This window comes from Helobdella robusta, assembly GCF_000326865.2.
Source record: "Helobdella robusta unplaced genomic scaffold HELROscaffold_12, whole genome shotgun sequence".
Taxonomy (NCBI): Eukaryota; Metazoa; Annelida; class Clitellata; order Rhynchobdellida; family Glossiphoniidae; genus Helobdella; species Helobdella robusta.
The window spans coordinates 523,719-546,683 of NW_008703664.1; the positions used below are offsets into that span (position 1 = coordinate 523,719).

General features: G+C 30.6%; 3 protein-coding genes across 3 annotated transcripts in view; 2 read left to right on the forward strand and 1 right to left on the reverse strand.

Moving 5' to 3' along the window:
• Window positions 1-2,570: 2,570 nt before the first annotated feature.
• Window positions 2,571-2,910, forward strand: HELRODRAFT_148410 (hypothetical protein; the record flags this gene model as incomplete). The annotated part of the gene is made up of 2 exons (XM_009013444.1): window positions 2,571-2,705; window positions 2,848-2,910. Coding segments are annotated over 2 exons (198 nt in total), but the record flags the coding sequence as incomplete, so codon positions are not given.
• Window positions 2,911-13,403: 10,493 nt separating this feature from the next.
• On the reverse strand, window positions 13,404-19,565 carry HELRODRAFT_72797 (hypothetical protein; the record flags this gene model as incomplete). The annotated part of the gene is made up of 6 exons (XM_009013445.1): window positions 13,404-13,610; window positions 13,859-13,911; window positions 17,867-17,996; window positions 18,081-18,184; window positions 19,002-19,149; window positions 19,410-19,565. 6 exons carry the CDS (start codon window positions 19,563-19,565, stop codon window positions 13,404-13,406), a joined length of 798 nt encoding a protein of 265 aa, XP_009011693.1.
• A 944-nt stretch (window positions 19,566-20,509) lies between these two features.
• HELRODRAFT_156361 (hypothetical protein) overlaps window positions 20,510-22,965 on the forward strand; it is a gene marked incomplete at both ends in the record, with an annotated part of 4,659 nt that continues 2,203 nt past the window's right edge. Inside the window, 2 exons of the mRNA XM_009013446.1 lie at window positions 20,510-20,522; window positions 20,621-20,704. Of these exons, the coding sequence (XP_009011694.1) occupies window positions 20,510-20,522; window positions 20,621-20,704 (97 nt within the window). The remainder of the gene's footprint in view (window positions 20,523-20,620; window positions 20,705-22,965) is intronic.

Here is a 22,965-nt window from a genome sequence, read left to right on the forward strand (position 1 = left end):
TCAAAATGATTTGCTTTCTTATGTTCCAACGTTTTAATAAACTTTACCTTTTATGTTTACTATTATTGCACAAATACCTGCTTGAGTCATTTTCGATTTGATAGTTGAAAAACTCAACACTGGATGGACAGTCTCTACTACGATCTGCGACGATTTTGTATGTACTATACATATTTTTTGTTTATTTTTCGTTTTAATTATAAGCAACAAAAGACCAATTTTCAAACTTGGAATGACCATTGAGTGGAAATGTAACAACCTCAACGATTACTTTTTTAGGCGAATGGTGGAAAGCAAAGAAATAGCCACTAAGTTTAAAAAAGAATAAATACAACCACTGGGTGAATAACAGTCTAGATTTACTTAATATTTGTTATATGTATTAAACTAAAAATTATACTTTTAGTTTAATTTCGTTTATTTTGAATTTTGAGTTTTTTTGCAGTTATTTCGTTATAGTTTTCGAAAGTTTTCAACATTCACCACAAATTTTCGTTCGTTTTTTGGAACGTTTTTTTTGTTGTTGCTACTCTCGTCATAGTGTTCGTTTCGTTGTTAACGAAATTTGACTATCATCGGTAATAGAAAAATTAAAAAATTATACATTCAGCTGACGGTTGTTATGTTTAGTAAGTACACTCTGCTGTTTGAGCATTGAATGACTTAAAAACACAGCAGCAAATCGCAAATTTTTTAAAATCTAGGATCCGCTGTGAATGACTTAAGGATTGGAGAAGATGTAGGTGAAGCTTTTCTTTTATTGCTATAATGAATTAATTAATCTATTGGGAACTCAAATGTTTGTCTAAAATTATTTTGATTTCATCAAATTGTAATTTTGTAAAAATAAACAAATAAAAAAACTAAGAATACTGAATCACAATAAAAATTGTCACTGGAGTAGTCGGTCGAAGTCAGTGTCTGGCAAGTTTTGAACCTACGCCAACATCCGGCCATCGCAGCATTTCAAGATGCAGGCAGGTGTCACATGAAAAGCAAAAATCGCCAAAAAGTCCAGTTGTGTAAAAATGTAAAAATCCGATTATTCCAAATAAAAATTATCAATTTTTTGAATGTTTGTCCCGCGTAAAAAAAATTGTTTTTTCAGTATACTAATTCGCCTCTCCCTAAGTTTTGATTAATATTTATTTTAAGTATCTTATATCTCAAAATATAAATTGTGTGTGTATGTATGTACATGTGTGTGTATATATATATATATATATATATATATATTATATATATATATATATATATATATATATATATATATATATTGTTATTCGCATGCATGTGGGCGCGTGTTTACCGGAGTGTATGTGTATGTACGTGTGATCATAATCGCTTTGAAGTCGTCATTAAATTTATTTTCATTATCAGTCACAACATGTCATTCGCTACTTCGCTGTCCAATCAGGTGTCCCAACAGGGCGTTAACATTGAATCTTTCCTCCAATACCGTTATTTATTTCTCTATAAAACACTTTTCATCCTGCGATTAACAGAATTGTATCTTTAAGTTTTTAAGTTTGTCTGTACGATTTATTTTACAAGCAATTTATAACCATTTTACTTTATTAAAATTATAAATTAAACATAAATGATGCTTTCAAATGTGACCAGTGGTTTGGATGAAGAAAATATTACTTTAAATGCAAAGAAAGATAAAACAAATAGTGACAGTGATAGAACTCCTTGGAAACTTTTTTCAAAATTTTCTATCACTGAAATTCTCAATGATGAAAAAGTTAGCAGAACAATATACGACAATTTTTCTGACAATCCGACTTTGTTGGACACTAAGGATAGTTTAAAGAAAACTATTCATGATTTTAAAACAGCAAAAACTGGCAACGTCATAACAAATTTCGATGATATCATTAATGGCAAGAGAACACGTTGCAATAAAGATTTCAACACATGCTTAGAATATGAGAAATCAAAAAATTATGAACTGACAGCGTTACAACAACAATGGCTTTTCTGGTACCGACACCACATTCAGTTTTACTCAAAACAAAAAAGGGAATTAGAAATATTAAAAGGTCTTTTGTTTTTGAAATTTGTTGAAATAATTTGACTTTTATGCAATTTATGCAATCACATTTAAAAAAGGAAGCACATTGTATAAAACATTTATTTAAAGTAATTATGACTGTTAATTTTGTTGGGTTGTTTTGTTACAAATTTAAATTGAGATCAGGATTAATTTATTTTGTTATTCATAACCAAAATGCTTGTTTATACTGGTAAAGTTAATAATGTAAATCATGTGAGTGACGTTAAATAAATTATATTTAGTAGATTGTTCTAAAGAAGAAAATTATATCATTGACAAGTTGAATAAAGATTTTGAAACTGAAGAAAGCTCGGTCTTTCAAGACAACGACATAAGAAGTTTTGAACGAAATGATGTTTTAGAAAAAAAATTGAATGACTTTTCTATAGAAGCACTAACACCATCAGACAATCAAATGTTTGCATCCAACGATGAAAATATTCACGAACTGAACAACATCAGTGACAATGAAGATATAAATATCATACTACATTCGTCAAATTCGTCGATTCGTAAGAAGAAAACTAGAACGGTGTTTTCGAGAAATCAAGTTTTTCAACTGGAATCAACTTTTGACAGGAAACGTTATCTATCAAGCACTGAACGTTCGAACCTTGCGTCGTCACTGCGGTTGACTGAAACTCAAGTTAGTTTCTATCATATGGATCATTCAATCACGTCATTTAGATTATTTTAAATAATTCGTTTAAAACAGATCATTTAATTAGAACATTCAAATAGATTATTAAAAACCTGGTTTTATTTCTGGTAACTATTTACTGTTCTAGGTAAAAATTTGGTTTCAAAATCGACGAAATAAATGGAAACGACAGTTGGCAGCTGACATGGAAACTGCAGTTGCAGTTGCAGCTAGTGTGGCGAACAATTTGGTTTCTAAAAAATGTTTTTCTTTTCAACAAAGCCTCCAGCCATTTCATAACAGACATTCAACAAATGTATTTCAACCTCCAATTTCTTTCAATAACGGCAACAAAAGCAACAAATTTGATATTGGCACATTAACCTCAAGCGCCGGAGACGATAATAAATTTAAATGCGGTGGAGACAACACCAACAAGGTAGCATATATTTTTCATCAATTCCATCCATCATGTTTATGTATGTTCACAATTACAAATAAAACATTCAACTCTACAATCGCTAATGAACCTTACGTTAATCACAATTTTTAAAATATTGTACAGAACTTCACAGAGAAGAATGCAATAAGCGAAGCAAGCATTGATGCTCATTACGACATCTTTCATTCTACAGGATCTAATTTCTCGCATATCTATTCAAATGTCTTTCAAGCACAGCTTTATAAGCTTTCATCACCTTTATTGAAACAGTCAAACCCTCAATCGAACACATCAAGTGACAACGAATGAAATCTTGCGTCGCATTAGGGCTATCCTCATGAATTAATCATTAATCATTAAAGCATTAATCATTTTAGTCAACAACTCTGCAATAATTTATGATTAAATTGAAACACTCAAGTTCCTAAGCAAAAATTATATTTTTGAAATAAATTTATTTGCCGAATGTCGTTAAGTTTGTTATTTCTTCAGCATGCTCCAATAGATGATAATATGCATAAATAAATAAATTTAAAAATACAAATTATATATATATATATATATATGAAATCTACCGAATTGTTGGCATTGGAATGAAATCATATTTTGTACAGACAGTATTCCTCACATCAAGAGTTGGTCTCCTTCCAGCATGTATATATGAATATACATTGTATATTCTTATATATAATCAGTTATTATTGGGGAGATTTTTACCGTTCCTTTTCATAAAATCTCAAAGGCACAGCTATAAAAGAAAATGTTAAATCATTGTGTAAAATGAAATATATTTAAACATTTTTTGAACCAAAAAAGAGAGCACAGAAGCCAGCAGGCAAACTTTTCCAAGTAAACAGTGTTAGTAATTGTTTTCATTAACTGTATTGCTACTTTTTCAAACGCAATTAAGATCAAGTCTAATTATTCTTTGTTTAGAATTTAATGTCAAAAAGAAAAAAGGTTTAATTTCAAACACGAAATGTTTAAATCATGTAAAACTTAAACACAAAAACTAGCTTTTACTTGATATTATAAAAACATTTCATTTAAAACATTTTGTAAATCACTCAATATTCCTTTTTAAACTTTTGACGTGAGAAATTGTTGTTGAGGTGGTGTCTACAATTTTGTTATTTTCCGTTACCATCTTTAGCCATATTTGTTGATTTTACAGTACTCAACCCAGTTCATTCACTCCTGTCACTAATTTTGTGACAGGCTTCCAACATTTCTTCTAATTTATCTTTCTCATCAGTATGTCTTTTGACATTTTGTCATCGAGTTAGCTCAGTCGGTATAAGTGCCATGTCTCCCGCTGCTATTACGCGTTGACATGGTTCGTAGACTGTCTGTCCGAAATTCAAAGACTATCATACGCATATGATGCGGTGCTTGCGCGTGCATACGTAATATGTATGTGCGTTGTGTGGCTGTGGACAGTTCCACTTTTGTGGTCCGAAAGTATAGAATAATATTTAGGCAGCTCTGCTTTTGATGGACCTACATAATGACAAAAAAAGCAATTTGTTCAGAGATCTTCGTTTTTAATTTACAACTTTTGGTATACACCTTATTTATTGAATTTGTGTTGTAATTTTGTAGCAATGCATTCATTCATTTCTTTTTTGGCTTCTTTTTTTAACGCATCATAATGTTGCAGAATATAAATCTCATCTTTCGTGAAACGTAAAAAGCAAAGCCAAGTGTATGAAAAAGCTGTTGAACAGAATGAATAGAAAGGAATAAACCCAACAAACTGGTTTAAATTAAACAAGTCAAAATGATCTCAAAAATAACTTGCCTTAAGGCTTTAACTGACCATAATGTACGACGAGGTCTTCCTACTATGTGTGACAAGATACCGTAACATAGTGCGGTCAGGCAAATATTTTACAATTACTGACTTTATAGAGAAATCATTATTTTGAAATTGTTTAAAGTAAAACAAATAATAAAAATGCAATAATAATCTTATGCAAAAAAAATTAAAATTTTTTAACTGTAACAAAACCTGTTTCATGTTCATTCAGAGTGCGCTCAAAAGCATGTTGCAGACTGAGTGAAGTATGCTGAACCGCTATCTCGTTACGTAATTATTTCTACCTTAGTTCTTCTTTTCAATAAGTCGCCACGACCCTTGAAACTTCACATTCATCCATCCATCCAGTCATCCATTCATTCATCCATTAATCCATCCATAGTTCCATCCATTCATCCATTGCTTTGTACACTTTTTATTCATTGCGTTCGTTCGCTCAATGAAATAATATTTTGTATCGCTTATATTTTTAAGAATTAGATAAGATTGAGTATTTATTGAGTTCAGAATTTTAATCACCACACCATATTTCAGAGTCGCATGTTCATGACAAAGATTTTTTATTTTTTTTTATTTTATAATATGACAAAATTAAATATATAAACCTGCAACTTAGATTTTATTTTTATAAAATTAGACAAATGTTAGCATTTCCAACATCAACTGGTTCCGTTGTGTTTGAAACTGCAAATGAGATCAAAAAATTTGTAATTTCAAGTGATGCAATTTTCATTTTATTGAAATTTGATGACTGCTTTTGAACTTTGTCTGTTACTCGTCTTTTTAATGAGAATGTTTAAGGCTCTTTGTATTCTCTATTTCAATATAACATTGAACTTAAAAAATCGGAAAAAAAACTTTTTATTGAATTAAATTTTAAAATTTAAACAAAACCTTGTAATTTGATCCTAAAAAATTATTTAATGTCATAAGCTTATAATTATTTTTAAAACGCGGTAACATTCAACGGAGTATTAGGGGGCCAGGACAAAGACATCACTTTCCATATAATTTTCAACAGATAACGACAGGACGAAAATGTTAAACCTGTCAAGGCAGGCAACACGCATATATACAATTGGACATACGCTCAAATTCCGTTGTTCGCTGGAATGGCCGGTTGGTGGTGTAGACGTGTCAATGTGCAAGCGGATGGATGCACAACATTGGCACGGTCGCATTGGCCTATTGGGCAGAGCAGTAAAAATTATTTCGTTCGTGACGATTATTTTAAGCAACAAACTTGAATATGTTAATCTTTAAAAAAACTTTTTCTGTTACTTTTTCAGGAACCAAATAGTTTTTGGGGTCTTTTTAAAAATTTAACAATATCTTTAGTTTAATAGTTTAATGCAAATGAAAACATTCTTGTCACGGAATCATTGTTGAAACAATTTATTTTAAAACATTCTTCAATCATTCCCAGGCAGCAATCAAATTTTGTGCTATGTTTTTCTCTGAGTGCAAGTCACTTGTATGGATCAATTTGTGATTTATCCGCGTTTATTAATTTCTACAAATACTGAAATATAGTTTCTGCAGCGTAGCAGGTTGATCGAATGTATCTCAGCACATCACCTCACCACACTACACTACACCCCACCACACCGAATTTGGTCTTGTTGGTAGTGTTCCTTCGGACAGCAGAACTTTAAAAAAACATGTTAAAAGTAAGCTACGTGCCGAGTTTAGCAGTATTTAGTATCAAAATTCAAACAAATTTTTTTGTTTCCTAGGTTAAAATAATTTTTGAAGAAAATTTTGCGCTTGGTTCTTACAGATATGTGATGGATTCATGGATATAATATATATTATTATATCCATGGATGAATCGCATAGCAGTATTGCGTGTGCGTGTGTGTGTGTCGATCTGCAGGTGAGCATTTCATGTTTTACGCACGCGTATTCATATTTGCACAAATGAGCTCACACTTTTCAAACACATTACAATTTTTCAAACAACCCTGGCTATACTACATTATATTTTTGCACGTTTTTCTAGGTAATTTTTTATAATGTAATTTAGTGTTGGTGTTTATTTGGGTGATGCGTTATAGCGAATAATTAATTATGCGAGTTTCCACCAAATTGCCAGTAATTTACGACCACAAGTCATTATCAATTTATCGCCAATTTATTTCAAAAGTTTTTAAAACGTGCTTTAAAAATAGATCTGAGAGGATATGATAAATAAAGAATATTACAGTCAACATAATAAAATTTGTAAAGTCTCATCAATGCTATGAACATCTTTTTTGTTTTTCACGCGTCAATTTATTTTGCCGAAATACATTTATTGATATTAAATCCACTCAGGAAATTAGGCTTTGGACATATGATTAAATTCTTGCACTTATATCCTTATTACGCGTTGTGCTAACAGCACTCATAAACACTTGTGTGGTGTAGTTGATACGTCTCAGATGTTCTTCCTCGCCACACGCCTTCCTCAAGCAACTAATGAGTTCTTCTGTCTCCACCTTCTTCTTAATTGAAATCGATTATCAACATCTTTTTCCTCAACATCATCACTCCGGTGCACATCAAAGCAGTTGGCACGTCGTTTATAACATTTTTTACCTCGAATTTTCAAAAATTTTATAAATTATTTAAAGGAAGTTACGTAAAAAGAATGAATTTTACTTAGTTTTTATCAAACATTGCAATTATTGACTCTATCTATATAGCGATATGTCTATGATGGTAAAAATGCCAGAGGTAATATGCAATCCAATATGAGATGAACATCTGGAACGTTTTAAAATTAACTCTAAATGTAGCAAAACTATTGATTATTCAAATTATATACTGAATGGTAAATTTATAATTAATTATAATAAATGAATAAAACAAATTACTTGAAGAAAAAAAATTAAATTATACAATCTTAGCGAAAAGATTTCAGTAAAGAAAATCATATTTTTAATTTTTGAGAAACATTTCAGGATTGCGTGCAACTTATAGTTATAAAAATTAGCAGCGCGACAATGCATGTCTCTGTGGCATAGATCTCAAGTCGAATGTCGTTGAATGTACACATGCGTAGGTACACATTGCGTAATTAAAAGTTAATGACTCTAATTGTGTCCGCTAATTATTTCCGTCGACACGGATTCAAATGTTGTCTCGCTGATAACGTCAATGTATAAAACTTGAGAGAAAAATTTGTTTTAACAAATCTTTCGCAAGATTTTATTATTAGTAATTGTAATGAATGGTTTCTTTTCACCCGCTTTTCAATATGTTACAAACTTCATCATGTATATTTATTTAGTTGACTATAGTTGACTTCAGTTAGTCAATAATAATAAAAAATGATAATAAAATATTTGTCAATAACACATTTAATAATGTTTTTGAAAATTGCTAGCCATTAATTAGCTATTAAAAATTAAAGATCAATATTGAATAGTTTTCAGTACATCTGATTTTGCTGGTGATAATTGGAAAGATTGGTGTAATTAAAATTTTGTAAAGTTTCAACCAGGTAAAATAAGATGGCGGGCAGGTTCTTTTGCTGAGTTTGTGGAACGTTCAACTTGCCTACCAATTATGACATCACCAGCAAATAATTAATTTCATGTCAAACATTGCTTAAATTATATTTTACTACTGGATATAATTTGCTTTTCAATATTTTTATTTTTAAAACAGTCAAAAATTATTGCTATTTGGTCTACTCTACTTCAAACGCAAATTAAAAAATGATTGTTACGTTTTAATCACGTTAGCTTACGTGACCTATTCCTATATAGGTATAAATGTATACAGTATATGCGCCTAGATAGATAAATAGATAGATAATTATAAGATATTTTGATACATTGATTTATTTAGTTTGCGTTTTTAAAGGTATGTCGTACGGACATGTATAAAATGTATAAAAACATTTTAAAAGGTTTGGGTTTGTTTAAAATTAAAAACCTTTAAGATGACAAATCACACATATATCTAGGGTAATGGTTGAATTTGATGAATTGGTCGTTGGAGTAAATAAAAAGCAGAAACTTAACGGAAACATAACCAACTCAATATACACATATTAGCATAAATATTAGCGTGATTTGTGGTGTAAAATTAACTGCTGGTAGATCGATTATTAAATGAAAGTTTATTCTTTCCATTTATTTAAAATCAAATAGCATTTACAAGTTATTAATAAATTTGTGTCTAATGAATCACGGCTAAGTCATTTCATAGATATTACCGTTAGATCATTCATCAAATTAATTAATTCATCCATTTATATTTTCTCTTCTTTTCTCTTTCTTTCTCTCTTGTTTTTCACCCACTCTCTTTCTCTCTCTCTCTCTCTCTCTTTCTTTTTGTATTTATAGCAATAACCTACTTTATTTAATATTTCTATTTATTTATTAATTAATATTATTGTGTTCGTTTCATTCGCATCGTTATTCTGTGAATACTTAAATACATTAGGCTTAGGGCAATAATTATAGTAAACTGCTCAAATATGTGAGCTCTTAAATATGATCACCTGAAATAGAACACGAGAGTTAACAAAAGCATCCAATTTAAACGATCTCACGCCACATTAACTTCCATAATAACACGACAAAGAGACCACTGTAACTTGATCACCTTATTATTTCCGTTAAATTTGCACTTTCTTTTCAAAAACACGCGAAGATTGTTAATGCTATTTATACTTTAGATGAAATGTTGCTTTTTATTTTGTTCTGCTGGTGTTGTGGTCGTTTTCAATTTGCGCAAAAAATTGAGAAATGTAATTTTGTTAAATCCAATAAAATTTGAACGTTGGAGGAAAAATATTGAAATTATTTAAAAAATTTTCATTTTTGAAAATAAAATTTTGTCTATATAATTATAATAGTTATAAAATGAAAAGCCCAAGCAAAAAATGAATCGTATCGCAGAATGTATGGATACGTGATAATATCAATAAAAATGTGAACAAACACACCGATCCGTTTAGTGGTTAAGCAACACGTTCATGTTGCTGTGTGACAATGAGAAGATTGCTTCCAGTACATGATCTACTACCTTCTATATTGGACAATGCACAAGGTTTAGGCATGTTGAAAAACAAGACTGAAAAAGGTTGAATATTTTAATTAAAATAAGTTTATAAACATAAAATTTGTTAAATAATAATTTCTGCAATTTTTAGACAATCTTCTTAAAAACATTTTTCAGAAGAAAAAAAAACTGGATCACAATATTAAAGTGAAAGTTTGCAAAAACATGTCGATAGTACGGTATAATTGGAACGCCCCTTGACAGGAACACTGAAATGGTGCATGTTATTCTTATTCCCTGTTTACAGCACAAACTCATTGTTGAATACTAATATTTGAATGCAAATGAATATGAAGAAAAATTAGAACAACGTTAACAAAATCAAACTCAGGCATAGACATAGAAAGCCAGTTTTAGAAAAATAGTTTATTTTTATTTAATAATGAGTTCAAGTAAAAAATTCATATGTTGGTCGTTGGATGTCATTTCATTTCCTATTTCGTTATCTTTTTCAAGGAGGAGGCATTCAACGAATGCAAATTTAAGTCAATAAATGTGATTTTTCAATACAGTACATATACCTACAGTAGGAAATCAATTTAGCACGAACGGATGTTAAAACTAAGTAGCAGTTTTCAGTTTTAAAACTCAAAAGTTCTTCCTTTCTTTTTTCTTTATTACATGCATATTATAAGATTTAAAATGGCCCATTCTCTACATAACACTTATTTATTTCTTTAGTTTAAATATTTATTTATTTATAAAAAAGCGTGACACTAAAAATTGCTTACATAAAAGCGAGACCATTTTTGCTTCCTGGACTTTTGCAATTTGTTCATTCATAATAACAAACACACGCGTATTATAATAAAAGCTGCCTAAAAGCAATTTGCACATGACATTATCAGCGAGAATTATTATCATCATTTTCAACTTAATCGTAATGGTAGAAGAGTGGCTTCAAAATCATTTTCTTTTTACATAAAAAAGTAATTTTTATTACACTGCATAACCTATTAGAGGAACATTTTGTCTAAAACATCATTGAAAATTTTCTATATAAATAAGCAAATGAAAACTCAAGTTAAATAAACGTCTATTATAAACTTATTAATGATTTAAATGGGCTCAATAAATAATAACCATGGAATTTTAAACTGACGTCCAACTGTTGCAAACGTCATCCATTGCATTCTTAATTAAACAACAGTCTGTCTGTTCAAATTGAAAGCATAAGATGACGAAACATGTGATTATAGTTTTTAAAAACGACGTTGGGCGATGCAATAGCCTGATTTAAAAAAAAGCCTGGTCTGGCCCTGCTTCGCAGTGACATGTTGCGAATTCATAAAAGGACCTCGCCGATCACATGCTTTTTTGTGATGTGTCATTTAACGTATTCATATAATGTTTGTGTTTTAGATAGATGAGTGTGATGAACTATTAATCTATTTTTTTAATTTTGGACATTAAGGTACTAACCTTTATCTAAATTATTCCCAATGTACAACTGAACTTAAACACTTTAATGCTATATCTGCTTTTGCTTTTTCTGATCCTATTTTCTGGAACTTACTTCTTTCTTTTCTAATAACTCCTCTGTAACTTACGAAGTTCAAGGCGGATCTCAAGACAAATTTGTTTGTGCAAAATTCATCGAGGAGCACTGTTGAACATCGCGGAAATAGCGCTTTATAAGTTAATTGATTGATTGATTGATTGATAGAAGGGTTATTATTGACTGAAACTAGTTAGATGACACTGTTCAGTGGATTCTAAAAGATTTTCAAGAAAAGACTACCAGTTAAAGTAGGTCATTAAGTGTAACGGCTCTTAGAGTTGAAGTCTTTTTGCCTCTTCTTAACATTAAGGCGACTATTTTGTTTATCCAGGTTTTTTGTGAAAAAAACATTATTCCATATTACAAATGTTTATTTTCGAAGGGCGGCGGCCAAAGTTGAAATGTTTCAATACTTAAAGATAAATTATTAAAAAATGATCACGCAATGGCTGCTGTCCAAAAGCCTTCTGAGAACATCTCTTTCAATATCATATGACTGAAATTTATAATTTTGGAAAATTCTCGAGTTGATGCATCCAAATTTTTGTACCATAATATAAAAATATATTGAAAAATACAACAAATCTCTTATAGTAGATTTAAAAATTTGAAGTTTGTATACGAAAAGAAGAAATTATCATTTTAGTGAATATAAAATTTATTCAATAAAGTAACGGAAATCAAATAAATGATAATAAAATATGAATAGATGAAAAATACAAGCAGTTCAACTTAGGCTGCAAGGCACCACACTACGATTTAAAAATATGATAAAAGTCTGTCAGATTATTATAATCCAATAAATACGCATATACACACATGAACTGAACCACCACCATACAAGAAAAATCTCAAAGTTTAAAACGAGGACGATAAATTTCTAAAAATATTAAAACAAAATGGAATGTTAATGTGGAATCTACTCCAAGATGATTACATGACACAACTTAACGTACCAATTTTATTTTAAAATGAAAATAAATAATATAAAAATATATAACTATAAATATAGATAAATATATTTTTGTGAGTGTATATATATACATAAGACTGATACAATTGATGGGACACAGAATTTTATGGAAAAATGCGTTAAATATTTATTATTAATATTAATACGAGCCTCTTTTGAAAACCAAATAAAATGAAGACTAGCAGAGAACAGAAATGTTTTAATTTATATTGATAAGTATTGTTTACATAGTAGATATTCTAACCGTTTTTACCCCATGTCACTATTTTTAAGTATATACTTACTGTGCACAATGATTGCCTTTTCAAACAACGTTTTATGATTGTTTTTCATTTTTTACGATTTAGCTTTTTCCTTTTCGAAAAAAATGTTTTAAACATGTTTTCGGCTCTCATGAGTTACAAAAGTTTATTTTAGGCCAAATATTTTGTATCATAGCCTTATATTATGTCAAATGTAATGTTTTCCAGACCACATTAAAACGTTCTCTGTTTGATGTTGACTGCTATTTTAAAGTAGGACATTTGTTACGTCTTTGCACCCGGGTGAGATACAGTAATTTCATCTCAGGTAACAACTTTCATTGGCTGTCGTTTCAGGTGCTATGCTTAATATTTTGAATTATCGATAACTGTTCAGACTTCCATTTTTTATTTTTGTTAAATTAGGATTAGTGTGAAATAAAAAAATTTTGATTAAAAATAGTTTAAATAGCGCAAAAAGAAATTGGAAACGACAGACAATCAAATTTTTGAATGATAAAATAGCGACAGAAGGTAAAGGAAGTATGCGACCATCCACTGAACATATAATTGTTCTGGTAAAATACTTGTGAAATAACTGATTATAAAGAATTAAAAACCTATTTATAAATTGAAACCACTAAAAAACAGAGTATTTTGAACTGGAGATTAGTCTTCTTCCATTATATCTTCTTCTAAGGCATCAGTTTCATCAATCAGTTCATCAGATTCTTTTACTTCAAATGGCATCACATCTTCGTAATTAATTTTTGGTAAGGTATTTTGCTCTGGATAAATCCAAGGTTTCCAAAGCGGGTCATTATTTGACTTCCAGCTATTATATTTGATGCAGGCTTTGTGGAGTTTGCTAAGTAACTGTCAATTAAAGTATGAATGTGTGTGTATATAATATATATGTACATATATATATATATTGGATTAACACTGTCAGAAATACAATTATTGATGAAAATCAGCGCATGTTCCGTCCGAATATGCTGTGATTTTCATCAATATATTTTATATATATATATATATATAAACACATGAATAAATTGAATAATTTAGCAAGTAGATTTATGAAAAAAATTTCACGTTAAAAAACTTCAAAAAACATCCAGTACCTTTGGTGCAAGTATAGTAGCAGCTTTGTTAACTGCCCATGATGGAAGTTTGCCTACAAATAGTCATCATTTTCAAATGTAATTATTCCTAACAATATTTCACTAAACAAGGAACATTCGTAATCATTTTTTAATTTTTAAACAAACATTTTATAAAAAATTATTAACGCTAACACTGCCAATGTTATTTGATATCATATTTTAACTTTTTTCTGTTATAACAATAAATTTACTTATAATCAGAAAATTTCCTGTTACTCAAATCATTAACAGACTACAAAAAAATATAATTAGAATGAAGATACAACAAAAAATCCGAGTCCACTTCACATCAAACAAATTGTCTACTAAAATAAATTAAAGGAAAACAGTTTTATAAAAAATTAGAACAGAGTAAATCAGAGATCATTTGACTGAAGGGGTATGCGGAGAAAAAAAAAGCCAAGGAGGCGGAGGAGGGTTGCAAGCAAGGTTTTTTATATCGAGTGAGAGGAGAGGTTGGAAGGTGGAAAATAGTGCGGTTTCAGAAGGACACAAAATTAAACTAGCAAATGGTAGGTGTGGTTCTATATATGGTTTAATTGGGTTGGTAAAAAATAATTCTTGTGCTTCGTGGAGAAATGTTGTTGATGGTAAAACTCAGATTAACAAAGTGGTGATTGGGTTGTTGAATGTGAGATCAATTGCGTCTAAGGTGAATGGTATTCATGGATTGATATGTGATGGGCTTGATATCTTGGTGCTTACTGAGACTTGGCATGGTGTGGTTGGTAATAATTCAGTTCGGTTGGCTATGCCACCTGGGTTCTGGTATGTTGATTATGTTAGGCAGCACGATCAAGGTCATGGTGGCTTAATTGTATATTTCCGTAAAGATTTTGGATATAAAAAGTTAGTCTTGCCATTATTTGCTACATTTGAGGCTGTTTCCATCAGGTTTTCGACTAGTGGGTATCAGTTTATTTTACTTGCCATTTACAGACCGGGCTCTGCACAAATTTCTTCTTTGTTTTTTGATGAACTGATATCTGTTTTAGAATATGTTACGATGTTAAATGCCAATATTTTGATGATGGGGGATTTCAATGTGCACATTGAAAGAGTTAATGACATACACACAGTCCGTTTGAATGAAATACTTGATGCATTTCAAATGATCAGTCATGTACATGAACCAACTCACGAGCAAGGTGGTATTCTTGATCTGGTTATTAGTTCAAGCAATTTTCCGATTTTGGGAGTTGAAATATTTCCAAGTGGAATATTTTCAGATCATGGTTTTGTAAAGGTTGAGGCATCAATTGCTCATAGATGTGTAACAACCAAACAGACAGTAAGATCGTGGAGAAATGTGGATGAAGATCAGATTGTTCAGTCAATTGCAAATTCTCCAATATCTGGACCATGCAAAAGTGAAAATGTTGAGAATGAATTAAAATTGTTCAATATGGAATTAAAAGGCATTGTTGACCGATGTGTGCCGCTAAGAGTGATTTGCAAAAGAATTGATAGAAATGTATCATGGTTTGATGATGATTGTCTATGGGTCAAACGATATTGCAGAAAACTTGAGAGATTGTATAGAAGAAGTTTATCAAATGTTCATCGTAAAAATTGGCTTGGTTCATTGAAAACAAAATACAAATTATATTCAGATAAACGCTGTGGGTATTGGAACAATTTGATAAAAACCTGTGGCAACCAAAAGGACCGGTGGCGAATTATAAATAAAATCTTATGCAATGATCGAAGTGAAAATTTATTGGATGCTAATGTCAATCATACAGCTGGTGATTTTATGAAATTTTTCACAGATAAGATTGCAAAGATTGTGCATTCTGTTGATTCATCTAGTGTTTCAACCTCGTTATTAGAAGATAGAGAGTCACCAACTGTTGCATTGACATCATTTCCTGAAATCGCTGAGGAGGACCTTGTGAAGATTATACTTGACTCTCCGTCTAAAACTTGTTCACTTGATATCATGCCAACACACATTTTTAAGAAATATCTAAAGTTTTTTATAAGTTTTCTAACTAGTTTCATAAATCTCTGCTTAAAAAAAGGCATAGTGCCAGACTATTTCAAGCATGCCACAGTTGTTCCGATTCTGAAAAAAGTCGGCAGCGATGACGGGGAAATTGGAAACTACAGACCAATTTCTAACCTACCATTTCTATCAAAGGTGCTGGAGCGTGTTGTAAATGGGTTTCTACTGAAATATTTAACAGACAACGATCTTATGCCAAGGTATCAATCTGGGTATCGACGGTTCCATTCCACCGAAACAGCTTTGTTATATGTTTTATCAAGTTTGTTTGCTGCAGCTGAGGTTCAAAACATATCGGTACTATCATTCCTTGATATGTCAGCAGCGTTCGATTGTGTGGATCATGACATGCTTATAAAGAGATTGGAGTGCAGTTATGGTGTTCTTGGAGTTGCCCGTGACTGGTTCAAGTCATATCTCAAAAATCGTATACAACAGGTCGCTTTTAAAAACACAGTGTCAGATGTATCGTTGGTCTCATCGGGGGTGCCGCAGGGATCTGTACTGGGACCCATCCTGTTTCTGCTTTATACATCAGATATAATAAAAATAATCAGTTCCCACGGATTTGTTTGTCATGCCTTTGCGGATGACATCCAGGTGCTGATCACCGGTTCTTTGAGATCATTTGTAGATGAAATAAACAGATTTAATAAATGTATGTCGGACGTTGGCCGTTGGATGTCCGATAATTCATTGAAGTTAAACCAATGTAAGACTCAGTTCCTCCCAGTTGGGACATGGCAGCAGTTATCGAAGATGAATGTCACTTCAATCAAAGTAGGAGATACAAACATATCCTTTAGTACAACAGCTGTCAATTTGGGGATTCTGCTGGATAATGAGCTATCTATGAAAGACCACATCAGGATGATTTCAGTCTCAGCCATTGCTCATCTTAGAAATTTATATCGAGTCAGACATTTGCTGGATAGATCAACTCTGGAGGATCTGGTCCATGCGTTCATAACATCACGACTGGACTACTGCAACAGTTTGTTTTACGGTTTGCCTAATAGATCAATTGACATTCTTCAGTCGGTTCAGAACAGGGCTGCAAAACTTGTAACTGGCAAATTGAAATTTGACCATGTAACTCCAATATTGAATGAGCTTAACTGGTTAAAAATTAAGAAAAGAATAATTTTTAAAATTGCAGTGATTGTGTTTAAATCCTTGAATGGAATGTCACCGGCTTACATCTCAGATAAATTTTCCATGAAGGCATCTACAACTTGATTTTATCTAAGATCAGATAATATGAATCTTTTGGCGGTCCCAGCTAGGCATCTACGAATAGGTGCGAGAGATATTGCGGTCGCAGGTCCGACAGTCTGGAATGACCTACCAGTTTCATTAAGAAGATCTGGAATTAACTTTGTGACATTTAAAAGGGAATTAAAAACATACTTATTTTCTGTGGAAAAACAATGAATTTGAATATTTTGATTTATATCAATCATGCACAGTTATTTTGTTATTTTATTTTTGATAGCGCTTTTGAAATTATTAATTTGCGCTATACAAATGTTTCTAAATAAATAAAATAAATAAATAAATGACATTGACACAACACATAACGTATCATATCATCATTGTTTCAGCCTAAATTCATCTGACATGTTCATACCCCACCAGCTAACTTAATTCAAGAAAAAAAATATTTTAAAAATTTTCATACATTTACAAAGATTTTCTCATTGACAAACTCTGGAGTATGAACTTTTTTGCTGAATTTAACACAAATTAAAACAAAATGAAATAAAATATTTTATAGGATTCAATGGTGGCATTTATTGGGAAAATAACAAATTAATGCATGTTGTATGCATTTTGATAGAAAGGTAAAAACTAAAAGAAGCTGTAGTCAAATAACAGAAGTAGTTCAAACATTTAATCCATGACTTCATTATTCATGATGCATTCAGTATATTCAATATAAATTAACATTGGTCAACCTCTAGGATCAGATTGAGTGACATAAGTGACTTGAACACCAGGAAGATGACAATCTCCATGTAGGGATGTAATCTGATACCCAGTTATATAAGAAATACCTCGAACAAAATTTTTTTTCAGTGGAATTGCCTAGGAGTAAAAATCAAAAGTTTAAAAGTTACTAACAATTTATATCAGTTTGTGAAAACAGAAAACACAAGCAAAAAAACTAACTGCATGGCTAACTGAATGGTTAAAAATAAGATATTCTTTGCCTAGATCTAGCCAAGATCTTTCTGTAACAAAATCTCTATTCTTCAGTGGTTTTGGAACTTTCACTAAAGGTAACAGATGAATATCAAAATTTCTTCATCACTCCCAACTAGTATATATTTTATTAACTGAAACTACAACTAAATTAACAATTTAAAAAAATTTACAGTGATCTGAAAACTGAAATAAAACACTGACATTTTAAAATAGAAACTAGACAATTCTAATTTTTAAAATTTCATTTTAAAACTTTTATTTATAAAAGATTAGAATATTTCCAAATATTTTTCTTTTCACTTATTTGTCATTACTAAATAAATTACACTTTACAGGCAAACAATTCTTTAACAATAAATTAACTCAATTGAACTTACCCAATGATGATTTAGCAAAAAATTAAAAAAAATTTTTTTAAAAACTTTATTCCCAGACATATTTCAGCAACTGACTTTCGTGCCATTAATTTTTAACAAACAATTTGATAACTTTTTAAATAACTTTTAACTTAAATTGTTAATCAACTCCCAAAAATATAATTCTCTGTGATGTTAATGTTTTATTTTAACTGCATGAAATAGCAGACTCTTTGTAAAATTACTACTTACAATTGATTAATAATATTTTATATAGATATCAGGTAAGCTTTCTTTAAACATGCTTCCAACCTAAGACCATGAATGGCAGGTAACCAGTTGCTAGGTAATTTAACATCAAGTTATTTCTTATTTCCTATTATTATGAAATTAGCTAATTGGCAACAAAACAAATTGTAAATCTCCATTAGATAACATATAACACATTGCCAAAGTGTGTTGATCACTAAAATTACTACTTACAATGAATAATGAGTTACAAAAATTATTTTAAAAAATGTAAACAAACTTGCATAATATCCTATATCGTTATTTGGACTTAATTGACAAATTTCATAAGCTTCTATCATGTTGATATCCCAATTCTTTCGATAAACTGGATCATTAATAACATCAAATACAGTTGAAGCAGTGATGTCTTGAAATATGCTTCTAAGCTGAATACAAAACACATGATTACAAATACAAAGCATCTAGTTTTCAAAAAGTTTTAAAATTAAATTGCTGTTTTTGATTAATTAATCTTAATGATTAATTTAATCATAGAATAGATGATTAATAATTAATCTCTTCAGAATACCAAAATTTCACCAAATCTCATTAATGATAAATAAGATTAATATATTTTTAAAATATATTAATTATTAAACAATTATTTTTTTTTAAATCTTACAACACAACAAGTGCCACCTCATACCTTAAGCATCTTAAAGTCGCACAGATCAGTTGTCTTGGTCCACACCATGATGTTGTTTTTGTTGTATTCAACCTTCCAATCTTCGTGGATTTCACACAAATTTCGTAATTTAGTAAAATCAGCATCTTCCGCTATCTTGACTTCGCCCACTAACATGTTTAAAGTTGACAAAATTTTACACCACCTCCCAGCCGGGTTAGTTTAGAGATCAGTTGCTCAGCGCTGCAGTTAGGAAAACCACTAGAAGACCGACTGACAACACGACATCGACGGTGATGTGTCAGTAAATATTGATAAGATACCGTCGGTTACTTCTGCTTTCATTTTATCCGACTATCCGACCGATAACCAAAAGGTATAGATTAAATATGCTCAGAGGCGGATCCAAGTGGCTGGATGGGGAAATGCAGGGATACATCTCTCCTACCACACCATGACAAGTTTGTACGTACTAATAAATTGGCATTTTCAACATTAAACAGCGTAGAATGTAATGGATATAAACGGAAGATGGAGAGATTAACGGGGATGCATTATCCATATCGAACCATACGAATATAAACATAGTAAAAATATAATACGGAAATAATGATTAAAATCACATTCACAACTTATGTTAAGGCAACAGATAATAACGCTGCTTCCAGTTCTAGGCCACGATTAAAGCCATGGAAATAATTCTTATGCCATATCCACTATCCATGATTAAAGCCTACTTTTTATTTCACTTTCATAATCATTATATATCGATTTTCTAACACTGAGGTATTACTTATAACTTATATATCAGTGTTTTTTGTATAATTAATGTAAATATTATGAATGTTAATATATATGAAAATTAAGTATGATAATTATAAAAGTAATAATAAATGTGTGACATTGAAGACTTTTTTGTTTATAATAAAACGTGCATAGAGAAGAATACGATACAAAATTTTTAGTCTAAAAGTTTATGCCTTCAACAGATAGAAAGATAGAAATGAAAAATAACTGGATGTAAAGATGTAAATAAATTATCTTTGTAGTTTTTGGTTCGATGTACAAATGTTTTTGTTGACAACTTCCTTTTTTCTTTTATACTCTTGATTGCCGTAGACATGTCTAAGAGAGGTTATTATATCCGTTTAATCTTCATAAAGTTTTAGTTTTATTTTGAAATTAAGCATTTTTTCAATTAAAACGTACATGTCATTACCTCCATTTGTTAGGTCGTGGTGGTTCTTCGGGTGGTAAGTTCAGAATCACGTTGGCTCTTCCCGTTGGAGCTGTTATCAATTGTGCGGATAATACGGGTACTTAGTTTTTCTTTTTGAACAATTTTTCAATTCAATAAATTTTACAAATTTAGTTAAGTTGAGGACTCATTTTAGTTAAAAGATTTGGATTGGTTTTTTACATTTTTTAAAGTGGTTGATTATTTAAGATTTAAGAAGAGTAAGCTCTCAAATAACAGCAATGATACTAACCTAGTTAAAATTAAAGCATTGTTTTTTTGGTATCCTTTTCATGATTTTTTTGGAATTATGAATAAATCTGCTTCTAAAAAAATACAAATACAAGAAAGCTAACACAATAAAAAATTAGGTTTGCCCATTTAATTATCTATAAGGGTCGTACATAAGATAAGGGATATAAAAGGTATGATTTTTTGCAAATTGCTTTGCCAAAGCAAAATAATTAGTGTTTTATCACTTACAGATCTTAAGTTCTTTAAATTGTTACATTTCACTGCATATATTGAATTCATTATTATCAGTTTGCATTTGATAGTAAAAGTAATGCAGCTCAACCCATGCATAGCTTTTAAGCTGATAGGTGCGGGTTGGCATTTTGAAAATTTTTTAACTGCCTGGACATTGTTTTAGATTCAGAAACATTTTTAGGTTGACGTGCATACATATTATTTTATATTAAAGCTTTTGCCACCTTGATTGTCATATGCATATTTGTATGCACTCGTAAGCATTTTGTCACACATGCATGGTGTGTTTGAATTTTCTAGACAACATTTAAAATTTTAAACCAGGCCATCACATAATGCAAGATGTGGCACTTATAAAGTCGTAGCTAAATTATCAATTACATAAAGAATGAAAGATACGTAATTATTGTTTGTACCATTTTTATTCAACATGTTATCTGGTGAAGCCTTATCAAACTGACATCTAATTTTTTCCTATGAATGCTACTTGTATGTCAGAATTAACCAGCATTCATGATTTGGCAAATGTGCTTTAGCTTTTGGCAGTACATTTTCTAAACAATCATGACTTCTAATTGTCTTAACCCTCCAATGCATGACTTAAAATTTTTTTGTGATTTTGAAATATTTTATTTAGCATAGTTTCAAAACATCAAAAAAGCCAATTAAAATGAAATTTTAAAAAAATAAAGTAAGTTATGATCAAAAAACAAAGTGTTCCTAAAAAGGTACGTTATGAGTTAATACTCATGGTAAATCATTTCCTGTGAAAATGTTCAAAGCATTCCAAGTGTAGGGCAACATCACATTTTAAACATTTCTTTGATACTTTCTTGTGGCACAATTTACATCTTTTTCGTCCATCCGAAATTTTTCCAATGAAATTTTATTTCATTTTCAACGTTAAGGTTTACTGATTTTCTTTTCAGATCTTCTGGTTGGTTTTGCCCAAATATAGTTTTGGCAACACTTCTCCTGAACCCAGCATAAGTGTGATTTTCATGCTTTGAGTATTTTTTGGAAATGCACCAAGCATTATGAATGCTAGAATCCAAAGCGAAAGCAAAAAGCGGCCACCACCATTTTTTAATCCGAATATTGGTGCGCAAATTTTCAATGTTTTGATCCATCCTGTCAGTTCCACCCATATATTTATTATATTGATTTATTATATATGGCTGGGATATTAAAACATGCTTCTTGTTTGCTGAAGACCATCTTTTCACTTCCTTCATTGGTTCCAGCCCATTGCAGCTTGACAAGATAGAAACCACACTATTGTCATTCCATCTAACCGCAATAATATTCGAATCACTATCTGTAAAATAGTCAGATGTGCCTCTAGGTAATTTTTTCATTTCTTTTATATCCATCAATGGACATTTCTCTATTCGGTTAATTCTAACTGTACCGGTTGCATAAATATGATTTTCTTTTAGTCGTTCAATTAATTTGAACGAAGTGAAAAAATTGTCAAAAAATAAATGATATCTCTTATCATCAGGAAGGCATGATGTCAGTTTTTTAACTACTGATCCACCGAGTCCTAAATCTGGATCATAATCTTCAGTGGCTCCTTGATAGGGTTCACAACTCACTAAATAACCGAGACGATTATTCATGCACCAAATTTTGAATCCGAATCGGATAGGTTTACCTCTTATAAATTGCTTAGAGGAATGCCTACCAAAATATGGTATCATGGACTCGTCAATTGATAAACAAGTTTCTTCTGGCCAATATTTTAAAAATCTTTCATTTAACATATTAAACAGAGGTCGAACTTTGGCAATTTTATTTTTTTTGTCAATTTTTTCGTTATCGCATGTGTGTAATATCTGAGAAGTTCCT